Source organism: Bombina bombina, chromosome 1 (genome assembly GCF_027579735.1).
Source record: "Bombina bombina isolate aBomBom1 chromosome 1, aBomBom1.pri, whole genome shotgun sequence".
NCBI lineage: Eukaryota > Metazoa > Chordata > Amphibia > Anura > Bombinatoridae > Bombina > Bombina bombina.
In genome coordinates, this window is record NC_069499.1 from 935,481,158 (window position 1) to 935,496,413 (window position 15,256).

A 15,256-nucleotide genomic window follows, 5' to 3' on the forward strand; every position below is an offset into this window, starting at 1 on the left:
AGGTTTAGCTTTTCAAAAATACCACTAAGGGAACAAAGCAAATTTAATGATAAAAGTAAATTAGAAAGTTGTTTAAAATTGAATGCCCTATCTGAATCATAAAAGTTTAATTTTGAATAGATTGTCCCTTTAACACAAATAAGGAAAATATAATATTTGTGTTAAACAATGACTATTTAACTTACAAAACAATTGTTTTCTTACAAAGAAATTGACACACAAATAAGCTCAGAAAAACATTCTGTCGGTAGCAACTCCATAAAATCCCCACTAAGTGAAAACATGAGGACAAGACAATCAGAAAACCACCAAACCCGCAGATTCAGGTATTGCTGGGCCAGAAGTGACTTACATCTTGGCTGGACTGCTGGCGGCGGACTCCAGTCACGTATGCCGACTGCTCCTCTGGGGCAGCTCCCAACCGATAACCTCCTCCAGCGAAGGGCTGCAAGAGACAAATTGCCATCACCACATATCCTGGCATTCGTTTATAATGAAGCAGCACTAAACATTTGAATAATTTGATTGCCATATAAATACTGAGTCAAACCATATACAATTAAATTAACATAAAAGTACAAAAATAAAATGCTCTGGTGTGCAATATTGCTTGTATATAACTAGGTGTTTAACCCCTGCAGTGGGGTAAATAAAAAGTCAGCTCTAGAGCAGCAATGCAATACTGGGACCTAGCAGATTTGGTGAGCCAATGACAAGAGGCATATGTAGCCACCACGTAAATTTAGTATTCTCTATCTGAATCATGAAATCATTTTTTTTTTGTTTCATGTCCCTTTAATTTTGACTTTCATATCCCTTTAAAAAAAAAGACTTTGCATAGCTTTCAAATTCCAGTATGATGCACTCCCTTCTACACTAACAATCCCCCTACTCAGCCAATCTTGTTTCACTTTTTTTATCCCCTATCGCCCACCAGACTTGGGGCCAGATTCTCAAAAACTCCCCAGCATGGAGAGAAATCATCAGATTATTTTACTGTGCATTATATTGTAAAGTTGGTGTCTCACATAAAGTATATTAAATTGACCTTCCCTTAATGAGATAAACAGTTCACAAGATAAAAATTGCCCTTAAAAACAATCTGTGAGGGGCCTCCTGACAGTGACAAGGCATCTAACAGAATCTCCCCAGAGCACTTGGTCACCACACTCTCCTTTTGAGTTACAATATCCCTGACTACTACTTGTTTGGCTCTCACACAGCTTAAACTCGTTCTCACCGATGACCTGCTGCTCTCTCCAGGACTCTTTGCAGATCTTTCCACTGCTACAGCACCATGTTCCTTTGCTCCCTTAAACAGATCTTCTACTAGCTCATTAGGGTTCTTCTTTTTAGGAGGCCCAACAATTTGCTGTCCACTTCTCTCTGAGCCTCCAGCATAAAATCTGTCACAAAGAGATCAAACTACCCGTAAACAATCGTCTTTTTTAATAAAACACTAGATTTTAAAAATACGTGTATAATTATTAATGCAGTGGTGTGTTATTTAAACCATAGAGCAGTGGGTCGGATTTAGATAAACATCATATTATTAACTACAAACATACATTTCTTACACCATGTGTTTCTTGTACTACATATATACGCAATGCTGGTCTTCAGAAATGCCACCTTTAATGTGTTCCCATTTTACCTGCTGGGGTGTAATTCATTGTTTACAAACACTTCATATACCTTTATTTTGTTATTTCTAATAGAACTTATTTTCTGTAGAAAAGCTATGTAAACAGGAGAGAATGGCACAAATGAATCTCCCAATGTGGGGCAAGAGAGATAGATTTTGTATCTGAAACAGCTGGTAGTGCTCATACAACCCTGTAGCCATAATTAACATTTCAATACCTAACACAGCTAACATTAGCAGGGGTCTGCTTTACTTACAAGGCTCAGCTCATTGTTATCAGCATGTCCTGGAAAGCAACAGGTGATGTTTTTAATTAGCAAAAAGGAACAATTTACTGCACGCTTAATATTCTGCAGTAGGTATAACAAATAATTTGGAACACATTAAGACCCACTTTTCTTCACTTTCTGCAATTCTATTTTTTTTTTTATGAAACATTTTCTGCATGTCATTTTGAAATAAAATTTTAAATTAGGAAGTTACACTAAAGCACTAACTACTTCAATTGCAATGTGTTAACTGTCGAATAAAGCAATTTTTAAAGTTTTATACATTTTTAAAATGTCTCCAATAAATTTATTTCCGTTTCTCTTGGTCTAACATCACAAGGTAGAAATGTAGTGATAAAAAAGGTGCATTGCTCACAAGAACATCTTACATTCAGAAGTCACAGCTTTGCAGGCTAGAGGGCAGGGTTTAAAAAATCCCTTAGAGTCAGTCAACAATAAATGCACTGCTGCTTTACAGCTCTGCTCCATATTTGACTGTTCTCTTCAAACAGCCCTTTGTTCTGGATGCACTGTTCTCAAATAATATATTGTTGAGTGAGGTTTTTCATACATTGGGGAAATTTACCGGCTGCTGAAGACCATCATTTTTCATTATTTTATTTATTTTTTAAATTACATTTTTTATAAACTTTAAATAGATGTTGTTGGACAATAAACACACAACATTTCAAGAAATTTTAAACTTTCCTTTAGATTTTAAATTCTAACAAAGCGTAGATATTTTGAAAGCAAAAGCATAATGGCAAGGTTTAGTGGATTGTTAGAAATTACTTAACAAGGGTGCTGTTAGAGTCTTGTAGGATGTGAGTTCTACATACTGCAAATTATGCTATTAATAAACTATAAGCAAAAAACACTGAGTACTATTATAGTTGCTTCGAAATAGGACATGAAGTCTTTAGTGATACTGAAAATAAATTAAAATAAATAAAAGGAATTGATTTGGTGCACAATCTCTGCCAAAACAGTTTTGTAGATTCCTGCACTGATTTAAAAGATAGTTATACTGTAGGCAGTCTAGCTCAATAAAAAAACATTTCAATGGTACCAGGAGACACTAATAATCTATGAAATACATTAAAAGTTTTAAAATAAAATGCATTTAAAAAAATAAATTCCCTTTTCAGATCTTCCAAGCATGCCTAAAATGTTTTTGCACAGCCGTTTCAGCAGATTGGAATCTGCACCTCTGTGCATCCCCCCGTCTGAATAATTAAACAAAGTCACACTTCCACTCCCTTCAGGTAAGGATACAGCTGGTAAGTAGAGAGCACATACAATTCCAACTGCAAGCCGACTCCTTGTCCTATCCAGTACATAGATTGTTCAAAAATAAAAGGCTCTATGGAAATAGAGCATTTCATTTGTACACTATGATATCCTTTTAATCACATCTTCTGGAAAGTGCTTCTAAAAATCAAATGTATATCTATAAAGACAAAACATTTTCAAGCAATGAAACTGAGAACCAGCCTAATGTTGATATAGAAAACAGAATAAGTGTGCCAAGTGCCTACAGTTGTGAATCATGGGTAAGAGGAACAGTAATTGAAGGTTGAGTTAAAAGGATAGTCTAGTCAAAATTAAACGTGTATGATTCATATAGAGGATGCAATTTTAAGCAATTTTCTAATTAACTATTATTATCAATTTTTCTTCATTCTCTTGATATCTTTATTTTAAAAAGCTGGAATGTAAGCATAGAAGCCAGCCCATTTTTGGTTCAGCACCAGGATAGTGCTTGCTGATTAGTGTCTAAATGTAGCCATCCAATCAGCATGCGCTACCCAGGTACTGAACCAAAAATGGGCCGGCTCCTAGACTTACTTTCCAGTTTTTTTTAAATAAAGATACCAAGAGGGCGTGTCCGAAGAGCGACTGTGGACGGTCGCATCTTCTTGGTGCTCTAGCTGAATATCCAGCAAACTGTTGGTTTAGGATAATTACCACAGTGAACAACTATAAAAAGAGACCAGCTATGCTGGACTAGTGGATGGAATATAATAATTCAAGCCTGTAACTGTATTTTTGAAGCCGGAGCTCAAGGTCGGACAGAACAGGTCTGGAGCGACGGCTCTCGACAGGTATTGCTACCCCCCTCGGTTCTTCAAGGTTTTCTGTCAGGACTGGATATAGAAAATTTAACCCACATTCTCACAGGTTTACAAAGTAAGCAGACTCTTTCTTTCATAACGACTTCAAGTTTATTCAGATAATTGCTATAACGCAGCAAAGATGGCCGCCGAGATAGAACCCAACTACGTATTCAGTTTAAACGCTACCCTGGAAAAGATAGAACATTGCTTTTTGGGCCTAATACATAGGGCTCCGTGGGACTTTTTTGCAAATTTACAACAGTTCAAGTCCAATGCAGGGTTCAAGTCAGAAGCGGTAGAGGTGATCTGTGTGGTGGATGGGGCCATGGCAAAGGGCGCCCCCGTGGCCTCCCCCCTCATAAGCAGCAAAGAAATTAACCCTGAATCAGCAACACCATTACAGGTCACGACAAGTGTAAAGCTGATTCGGATGAAGACTAGATCACTAACGACCGAAATAGATCAAAATATCAACTCGACCCCACAGGATGCTTTGATGTCCAAGCAAAAACAGGCCGACAAGAAATGTACCAGGAAGCTCACTATCTCGTCTCGGTCTATACCGATGCTTGACGCACTTGGTGCGGAGGGAAGGTTTATTCAAGAGAACAAAGGAAACTCCTGCTACTCTAAGCCCTCGGATAACACACAATCTATATCAATAGAAAATTTGCACTTGCAACCAGACAAGCTTTCCTACCCAGAGGAAGGGAACTCATATAAACAGTTTAACATGGATCAATGTTGGGACTTCCTAAAACCAGCCTGATAAATGACCGGTATAGCTAAATATATTTCAACACTGTACATCTGAAAATGTTAATTGTTTTGGTTTCCTCTTTGTTTATTTGTATTAAGTGTTCTTCTTGCAAAAAGCTTGAATGTTTACATGATTTTAGAATAAGCTTAGGTATATGTGCATCTCTACTTCTTTAATCATCTGATTATCAGCACCCCTGTTGCTGCGTTAAATAGAAAGTGGATGGGCTCTAACAGTACACGCACACTGACAATTTGTAAGTAGCTAAAGAATAGCTTTCATACCCTTTTATAATTTTATTTGTCTCCTGTGGGGTTTGGAGGGTGGCTCCTAGGGGGGCATAATCTAACATTTGAAAAAAGGGATCCATGCTTTGCAAGCAGCCTCAGTTCTTGACAGAAAAAGCAAAGTGGCCCCCCCCCACGTGGTCTGCGGCCGGGACCTTGGAAGGGGAGTCCGGTACATACCATAACAAGTCAATAACAAGAACGAAGCTTTAATAGCAGGCTTATACTGTGAGCTGCGTGTTTTCTGAACTGGGGTCCGCACCATATTTTAATGACTGGGAGAGGGATGTACAACAACACGTTAAGAATATATGTTTAAAGCTGTCTAAAACATCTCATATAGACTTATAATATGACAGTTGCTTGCTTTTGTGAGATATATATCGTTATTGTATCCAGTCCTGGTTCACGCATCTACTCCTAATCTTCTAGAATCGAGTTGTTTCATCATATTTTGTTTATTTTTCTTTATGTGATGCGGTTTGTTTCTTTTGTAATTTCTTATTTTCGTTTCATGATGCATATTTACCCCAATGTTTTTACTTTAAGCACTGGAATAGATCCAAGAGTGATCTGCACTATTGTTTATGGGGACTAAAAAAGGAGGGTTTTCAATATTGTTATATAACTAAAACCAGAAATGACATGATTAACTGCTATTTTGCATTTATTATAAAAAGTGTATGTATCTTATTCCCTCAATAAAAATATTTAAAAAAAAAAAAAAAAAAAAAAGATACCAAGAGAACAAAGAAAAATTGATAACAGGAGTAAATTAGAAAGTTGCTTAAAATTGCATGCTCTGTCTGAATCATGGAAGTTTATTTTTGACTATTCCTTTAAGTTAGTTATGAAAGTGATTACAACAGGTGCGAAAGAGTAAAATAACTAATTTTGCTTCTGTCTTGTCTAAGAATGTGGAATTCTTGAGGTCTTTAAAAGGACATCAAAGTGATGGTAAATCCTAGCGTTTGTGAAACGCTAGGAATTACCATTGGAATAAATAAAGTTGACTTTCAGCATGAAGTATAAAATACTTCATGCTGAAAGTTACTTTATTTGTTTGCAGCGTTCGCAGCACTGAGTGGGAAATCCAAGCTGGATTTCCCACACGGCTATTGGCTAAGAGGTGGAAACGTCACCTCTCAGCCAAATATCGTTCTGCCGTGGGCTGCCTGAGCAGCTCAGTGCGGCGAACGCTGCAAACGAATAAAGGAGCTTTCAGCATGACTGAAAGTCGCCCTTATTTGTTCCAATGGTAAATCATTTACCATCACTTTAAACATATTTCATTTGTGTAAAATTGTGCTTTATACCACACTCCCTAGAAAATCAAAAAGCAAAATCTGTAATCTGCAAATGCCACAAATCAAATAGCTGGTTTAGAGAATATGCAGCATTTTGAAAAACTAGTTTGCAGATTTTGCTTTTTGGCCTCTTTATGGAGTGTGGGACAATGCAATATTTTTACACAAAAGGAAGAGGTATTTACTGTTCCTTTAAAGGTACATTAAAGTAAAAAAAAAAGCTTGAATTGATTGAATAGAGCATAACATTTTAAACAACTTTCCAATTTACTCTAATCAATTTTGCTTAGTTCTCTCAAATCCTTTGTTAAAAAGTAATCCTAGGTGAGCTCAGGAGTGTGCACATGTCTGGCTGACAGCAGTGCTTATATCAATGTTATACATAGTTACATACACTGCTGCTACAGAATCTGACAACAAAGTTTGCAACTATGTACAAGGTGGCCCTCGGTTTACGCCGGTTCAATTTGCGCCATTTCAGAATAACAAACTTTTTTTTCTTCAGTCATGTTACTGCTATTGAAATTCATTGAAAAGCAGTGCACTAATTAAAATAACCAGTAGGTGGAGCTGTCCGCTTGTGTGGCAGCTAAGTTAAAGGGACACTGAACCCAATTTTTTTCTTTCGTGATTCAGATAGCGCATGCAATTTTAAGCAACTTTCTAATTTACTCCTATTATCAAATTTTATTTAGTTCTCTTGCTATCTTTATTTGAAAAAGAATGCATCTAAGCTTTTTTTGTTCAGACCTCTGGACAGCACTTTTTTATTGGTGGATGAACTTATTCACCAATCAGCAAGAACAACCCAGGTTGTTCACCAAAAATGGTCCGGCATCTAAACTTACATTCTTGCATTTCAAATAAAGATAGCAAGAGAATGAAGAAAATGTGATAATAGGAGTAAATTAGAAAGTTGCTTAAAATGTCATGCTCTATCTGAACCAGGAAAGAAAAAAATTTGGGTTCAGTGTCCCTTTAAGCAAGATTTACAGCCTGAAATGAACCTGTGTACACAGAACAGAGCTATCGAGCATTAGCAGCCACTTCCCTTTTATCTTCCAGTCCAGCTGCTTGAGGTGAGGGTGCCTAACTGCTTATCAATCACTGAAGATTGAAATGCATAGAATAGGTGCAGACCCAATATTATCTAACATGCTAACAATGCAGAGAACTGTTTGCAGAAAAATGCAAGTAAAAAAAAGTTTTTGTTCATTAAACTTAGTTTGATGATGATGCAGTCTGTTGTGTAATTATTTTATTAGGTGCTGTTAGCAAATGTTTTTGTTCATTAAACTTAGTTTGATTATATTTTCTGTGTTGTGTGATTATTTTATTAGGTTATAATACTGTTTTAGCAAATGTTTTTGTTCATTTAACTTAGTTTAATTATATATTCTGTGTTGTGTGATTATTTGATACTGTTTATAATGCTGTTTAGCATTTAAAGCTTTAAAAATAATGTATTAGGTGCTACTTATGTCAATTTTGAGAGGGGCCTGGAACCTAACTCCCTCACTTACCATTGACTTACATTATAAACTGGGTTTTAATTTACAATGGTTTCGATTTACAACCATTCCTTCTGGAACCTAACCCCGGCAAAAACTGAGGGCTACCTGTATTACATTGCTGTAAGATTGTTTCAAACACTGCTGCCCGATGGCTAAGGACACATGCACACTCCTGAGTTAATCTAGGATTTCTCTTTAAAAAAGGATACTAAGAGAACTAAACTAAATTGATAATACAAGTAAATTTGAAAGGTATTTAAAATTGAATGCTCTTTCTGGATGATGAATGTTTCATTTTGACTTTACTGTCACTTTAATTGAAAACACAAACTATACAAATACAGAATTCTATTCAAAACAACAACTCCTGAAAGTCTAAAAATTCTAATGCATTTTTGTAAAATGAGGAAGCAATGTCATGGTAGCTGAATTAATTTAGATAACATCTGGCCTAAAATAGATCTTGGTAAATATAACAGCATTAATTTTGAGATACTAAATCTAAAATTGGCATATTTCACATTAAAGGGACACTAAACCCAATTTTGTTTCTTTCATGATTCAGATGGAGCATGCAATTGTAATTAACTAACTAATTTACTCCTATTATCAATTTTTCTTTGTCCTCTTGCTATCTTTATTTGAAAAAGCAGGAATCTAAGTTTAAGAAACAGCCCAATTTTGGTTCAATTTTTGCTTTTCAAATAAAGATACCAAGAGAACAAAGAAAAGTTGATGATGAGTAAATTAGAAAGTTGCTTAAAATGGCATGCTTTATCTAAATCACGAAAGAAAATAAATTGGGTTTAGTTTCCCTTTAACAGGATAACAGGTTTTCTATACGTGAACATGGGAAAGCTCCTTTGGTGCATTCCACTGAAAGCATAGACAGGTGACATTTATATTAGTTTGTCAACAGGTAGATTTTTTTTAATGTAATAAGCTTTAGTATATAGACTGCACAAGAATCATGTCAGGTGTGTTGGAACGAGCTAAGCTATAGGAAAGGCTTGTTTGTGGTCTGGTCTACTGAAAGCTGGGCAGATTTTACTAAAAGGTTAAGAGATATAGGAGCCACAATAGAGCTTTGGTACACAGAACAATGCAATTCAGAATAGGAGTGTCAATAAAATAAGCAGCAGAGAGACTCATGAGGATTATGAAAGACAATTGAAGTTTCGGTTTGGCTTTGAACAAGTAATCTGTTAGTTTTATAGGCGGTGTCCAATTGAAAGCTAATGGTCTCAATGATGATCTTTCTTTATAGAGAAGAAATGGTTTAGGTCACTCTTTCTTAAAAGAATATGGAAGTCTTCTTTATATACAGTATATGCAATAGAAATTAAGCACCACCTTATAAAGATCTATATACAAAATAAATATTTAAAAACTAATTTTATTAGCAAAAATGCATTGTTTTACAGTCCAGGGACATACCCTTGAAAAGCCTATTGTATAGGTTTATGTTGTTTGCTGTGGACAATTAAAAACAGATGTGGTGTTGCATCTAATAAGCAATCACAATGTAACCCATCCCAGCTTCTCTAAGGAAAATGGAAAAATAACACTAATTAAAGTGAAAGGGACATTAAAGGGACAATCTAGCCAAAATTAAACCTTTCATGATTCAGATAGGGCATGCAATTTTAAACAACTTTCCAATTTACTTTTATCATCAAATTTGCTTTATTTTCTTGGTATTCTTAGTTGAAAGCTAAACCTAGGTAGACTCATATGCCAATTTCTAAGCCCTTGAAGACCACCTCTTATCTGAATGCACTTGACATGTTTCACAGCTAGAGGGCATTAGTTCATGTGTGTCATATAGATTATATTGTGCTCACGCCCGTGGATTTACCTAGAAGTCAGCACTGATTAGCTAAAATGCAAGTCTGTCAAAAGAACTGAAATAAGGGGGCAGTCTGCAGAGGCTTAGATACAAGGTAATCACAGAGGTAAAAAGTGTATTATAATAATAATAATAATAATAATAATAATAATTTGCGCTTTTCTCCCTGTGAGACTCAAAAGCACTTTACAAATAAACCAACATAAGACATAAAAGTTAGGAGTTTCTGAAGGTCAGATAAGCGGACTGAATGCCTGTTGGAAGAGGTGGGTCTTTAGCTTTTTTTTAAAGCAACATTGGTTACGCAAAATTGGCGAATGGGTAGAAAAAAAAAAATTGTGCTTGTTCCAAGGTCTCTAAAAAGGCCAGAGGTAAATTCTGTAAACTTCAAATTGAATAGCTGGTCTAGGTGGTTTGCTTTTGGCCTTTCTAGGGAGCATGAGACAAAGCATAGTTTTTACACAAAATTAAGGTGTTTAATGCTCTTTTAAATTACCGGAAAATATATCAAAATAAATAGTGAACATGTATTGCAAACGGTTTTGTTTCACTACACATACATTAACATTTTCTGGGGAATTCATTTTTCAGTTAAATGTACATTTAAAAACTGTGTTAAATAGATTACAGATTTCTCTTTGTGGAGAGGGATTTAGATGAAGCAATTGCACAGCCATTGTAGTTGTTTTGGGTAGCAGGTTTAACCTTTTAACGCCGTTAGGACATTCCATGCCGTCCTAACTGTGCTGGATTTTAGTGCCGTTAGGATGGCATGGAACGTCCTAGTCGTTTGGCTGTCCTGAAGCCAACAGCGCTTCCAGAATGCGATCGGGTCATGGTGGGCGTGCCTAGCATCATAGGGACGTCTCCCTGACCCGATCCCATCATTGAAATCTCGCAATTGCATGCATGATCGCTGGATTTAAATTTGTTTATATTGGAACATTGTTCTGATGTAGACAAATTAACCCCGTCATCAAACTTGCTGGGGAGTGAAGGTATGGTTCTTGAGAGGTGTTGATTACTCTATTTCAACTGTGTAGGTGTCATTTTAGTGTCTTTCAACTAGTTAAGGGACAGTACAATGTAAAAATACTTTACTTAATATGTTTCCAATAACATTTTTACCAATGGCAGAGTATAAAATGTATGGGAATTAGCTTTTTAAGGTTTATTTGTGTACATTAAATAACTGATTTTGTGTTTTGAAGCCACAGTCTAATAAAATGAGTTGAGTTTGTAGGTATAATCAGATCTCATTTCTTTAACGCATTGTGAGCATATACATGCATCTTTATCTTATATCTGTCCGTAAAACAAAGACCAATACTTGGAGAGAACATTTTATTACATTATCTCTTATTTACCCCACTGGGAGTGTAATTTCTTCTGCTGGCTGTGTTTACATAGCTTATCTATATCGTGAACCTATATCGTGAACCCAAGGCCAAAAACTTTCAGAGTAGATGGGGTTACCACAGGCTAAATCAACAATTACAAATGCCAATATAAGGATAAAGCAAATACTTGTAAACAATTGAATACACTCCAGCAGGTAAAGTGGATTATTGGGAAAGGGGAGATATATTTTGAGTAAACTATCCCTTTAAGGGATCTGAGTTCTATGGCCTTGGGATTCTATTCAAACTTTGGAAATTCCTAAAAGTAGTAAATTCCAGAATTACTTTGGGAAACACTGAGTTAGGGACAGCTGCATGATGGTTTTGCCATCTTCCTGTCATTACTAACCTTTGACCTTCCTCTTCCTCCTCCTCTTCCTCTTGAGCGTGCAGCAAATCTCTGAAAGATGTCACCCGATGATCACTGTGATAAACAAAACACATGGTAAGGCTGTCAAAAAATGTATGAGGTAACACCTGATACAAGTGTGCTACAGTTCATTGGCTACAGCAAGTTCAGGTTCATTTTCAGTTGAGCACTAGAAGCTTATCTGTGAGCATGGTTTCTGTTGAGTCATTCATTTTGGCATACAGGGTTTGACACTTTCTGCTTAAATCAACAGAATATAGCTACAATGCTACACCATACATATATCTTTGACTGTAGTAAAGATGTTCTGTCTTTATGCAGAGGTGAGAAGTGTAAAACAGTTTCATAAAACGTTTCTCCCTTTACCTGGGTCCTGAACCTCGGGAAACAGATCCCTGGGGTGGTTGTGGCAGTGTCACAATATCATCATCACCTCCATCCTCATAGAAACTGGCCAAGGCTAGCTGTAAAGGAGGAGGACAGGGATATAAAAAACCTGGTAGCAAAATATGACCGGTGACATCTTTGTCTGTGGTGGTCCCATTTAATATACTCTTTGGCTGCAGTATCTTTAGGTGGGTCAAATGTTTATGTAGTCGTGACTGGACAGAATGGATAAGTATTTGGATGAGATAAAGCAGGATGGAAAGATTTTGTGTATTGTCTTGAAAAGGATAAGTGCTGTGTGGCCAAAGCAGACAGTTGTTCTGGTTGACAGAATAATTACAGGAGAGCAAAGTGGTATATCTTGCTAAAGCAGAATAGAAACACTGGGTGAGCAGAGAGACTAGACTGAGCAGGAGGGTGGAATCTTGTGTGTGCGCCTTGGAAGAGCAAGGAGAGAACTTAGATAAGCTGTCTTAGTTGGGTGGAAAAGTTTAAAGTAGGCAAGGCAGCTTGTTTCTCAGATCAGTGTTGCTAGGATAAAAACTTCCTGGTTACTAGGTAGAACAGTCATGGACAAGCAGGGAGAAGACACTTATATACGCAAAGCCAAGAAGTCTATTGTGTGCTGGTTCTGCAGCAGGATTTCTTAAATTAGTGTAGGTTGAGCTCAGGTAAACAGGATAGTGGACAAGTCATAGATAAAGCTGATGATTATAGAATGAATTGTATTTGCTGGGAGGAGTGAATATGTCTTTTAAAGTGAATGTCAATTTTGATACTAAAGTGCCCGGTTTTTAAAAATTTGATTTAAAACAGTGGCACTTTAATTCATCAAAATTTACATTTCACTCTTGTTGAGAAAAAAACTTACCTTTTAATCTTCACAGCAGCTCCAGCTTCCTCCGGTCGTTGCAAGCCATTTCTGACGTCAGAAATGGTGGATAAGTCATCCTCCAATCACGGCTCCCCCCCCCCCCAGGGTAATCAGTGTCTGATTGGAGGAAGCTGGATTCCTCATTTTAGACCCAGGAATAATCTTTGGGATGGGCGGAGGAAGCTGCAGCTGCTGTGAAGTTTAAAAGGTACGGGGGTTTTTTCACAACAGGAGTGAAATGTAAATTTTGATGAATTAAAGTGCCCCTGTTTTTAATCAATTTTTTTTTAAAACCGGGCACTTTAGTATCAAAATTGACATTCACTTTAAGAAACAGTGGATAGTTTTTTTGGTGCAGGATTAATACAATTCAGTGTTCAAGTATGATTAAAAACTATTGAGTCAACAGAATGAAGAAGTCTTCATGCAGTCTTCACAGTGGAAAGGTCTTTCAGTGGGCCAAGCAGGATGGTAGACATTGGGTAACTAAGGTACCCAGGATCAGGCAGGTACTAAAAGTAATAAGAATGAGTAGGTGTCAGGTGTATAACTTCTAGATAAAGCTGATGAGTTATGTATTTGTGAAAAACTCTATTCAGAAGATGGTGTAGATGTAGCTCAGGGGAGTTCTGTTTCGAGGGGGGATTAAAAAGGAGAGGAAGTTGGTAAGGTTTTGGGGTAGTAGGGCGGAAAAATCAAGGCTGGAGTCTTATTTTAGGGCTCTGTCTTGGGTGAGAATTATCGACAAATGAAAAAAATATATACTTAATTAAAACGGGAAGTATAGATAGGATTAAAATAAGCAGGTGTAGAAGGCAAACAGTACTTGTCGGGTGTGTAAAATTTGAAGTGAGCGGCATCCCGAAAGCTTTTTTCAGGTGGATCTGAATCTAGTGGGCAGGGCTGCCCAGGATGACTGTGCAATTACTGCCTTCCTGATCAACCCTTGCCCTTCTCTATCTGGTAGGATCGCGCTTTTTTCCCACCATACCTGCAGGTCCCACCCCGCAGACTCCAAGAAGAACCTGGCTCTCTCCTCCTCAGAGCCGGTAACCGCTACAAATTCTCTCACTGCTTCTTCTTGCTGTGCCGCCATCTTACTGCGGTGCAGCGTCCCCAGGAACTGAAAGTTGACAAAACGTTCCGGGTTCTGGAGTGTCACACTCAGAAAGTCCCTCCAGAAACAGTGCGCAGCCTGGGGACATTTAGTTGTAGTAGAAAAGTGATTGAAACGAAGGGGTAGTTTTGAGGTGAAAAAATTATAATAATAATAAAAAGTAATATTAATCATAATAATAATAATTATTATTAATAAATAATAATACAATATCTAAGATGAACAGTTAGTAAGGCAAGTACACGCATTATAACTAAATATATTGTGTTGTTCCTTATGACTAAAACAGCCAGATGTTAAAGGGATAGAAAGGTCAAAATAGAAAAGTGCATGGGTACATTTACATTTTAAATAAATGCAATTTTCGTAGTATGATCACTGCTTTTTTTGTGTGACATACACACATATGCTGTGAGTGCCTGTGACAGCATTTGTAGACCATACCTTCCCAAAGAGTGGTGGCATATTACGTTTTCCACTGACATATACACATCACTGCTGCTAGCTGTCTGAGCACTGAGCAGGCATGGTGTTTGAATCCTGATCTTGTAGTCATATGTGCATATGCCACTAAAACGTCATAACTTTTGCTAGAAGCATTTTTGCTAAAGGTAGTATATTGCAAACATGCTTCTATTTAAATCTGAATTGCATTCATTATTTTTTTTTACCATTCTATCCCTTTAATGTAAACCTAAACTAAACTTTTCCAGGCAATATGCACAATGTTTGAGTAGATATGTGGCTTTTGTCACACATCTGACTAAAATTAAATTCACTGAGGCCACCACAACTCTTTCAAAACGCATTTGCAAAATGCAGACATCCCAACTCTCTCTGAAGTTCAGGGAGTCTCCCTCATTGTAATAGCGGCTCCCTGACGCCAGCAAATGAAATGCAATCTCCCTGAAACTACAAGTACCATGAGCCAACGTTGCCCAAATCCGGAAACAGTGTACTCTAGTTGCGGTAACGTCATTGAGCAGAAAGGCGTTGTAACAGCAAGTCTGTCTTTACTTTCAGCGTATTGCGTGTCTGTCACCCTCCCTCCTGCTGTTTGGAGGCAGCGATAAGGCTTTTGGGGGGAGGAGGATAATCAGCAGCAGGCAACATCGGCTGCAGCATAGGCTGAGTGAGAACTGATAGGGCAAAGAGAGTGCGCCCCCTGTAAGGGAGGAGATAGACACCCCTGCTGTCAGGTCCTTATCAAACTGACTCTACTGTGAATACAAAACATAATAACAAATAGCCACTCAAACTCAAAATCACAAACGCTCCCAGACACAAAATCCAAAAGTTGTACAGGGACAACTATACTGAGTACTTCACAAGTTGGGATGCTATGGAACCCTTAAAGCAA

At 37.2% G+C, this 15,256-nt stretch overlaps 1 protein-coding gene across 1 annotated transcript in view; it reads right to left on the minus strand.

Annotated features, from left to right (window-relative positions):
- The window catches only part of NSFL1C (NSFL1 cofactor), a 37,571-nt gene extending 23,644 nt beyond the window's left edge, over window positions 1-13,927 (minus strand). The window contains exons 1-5 of the mRNA XM_053700794.1: window positions 13,771-13,927; window positions 11,885-11,982; window positions 11,498-11,572; window positions 1,241-1,406; window positions 353-445 (exon numbers count right to left, since the gene is read on the minus strand). Coding sequence (XP_053556769.1) covers window positions 353-445; window positions 1,241-1,406; window positions 11,498-11,572; window positions 11,885-11,982; window positions 13,771-13,875 — 537 coding nt within the window. The 5' untranslated portion in view covers window positions 13,876-13,927. The remainder of the gene's footprint in view (window positions 1-352; window positions 446-1,240; window positions 1,407-11,497; window positions 11,573-11,884; window positions 11,983-13,770) is intronic.
- Window positions 13,928-15,256: the final 1,329 nt, after the last annotated feature.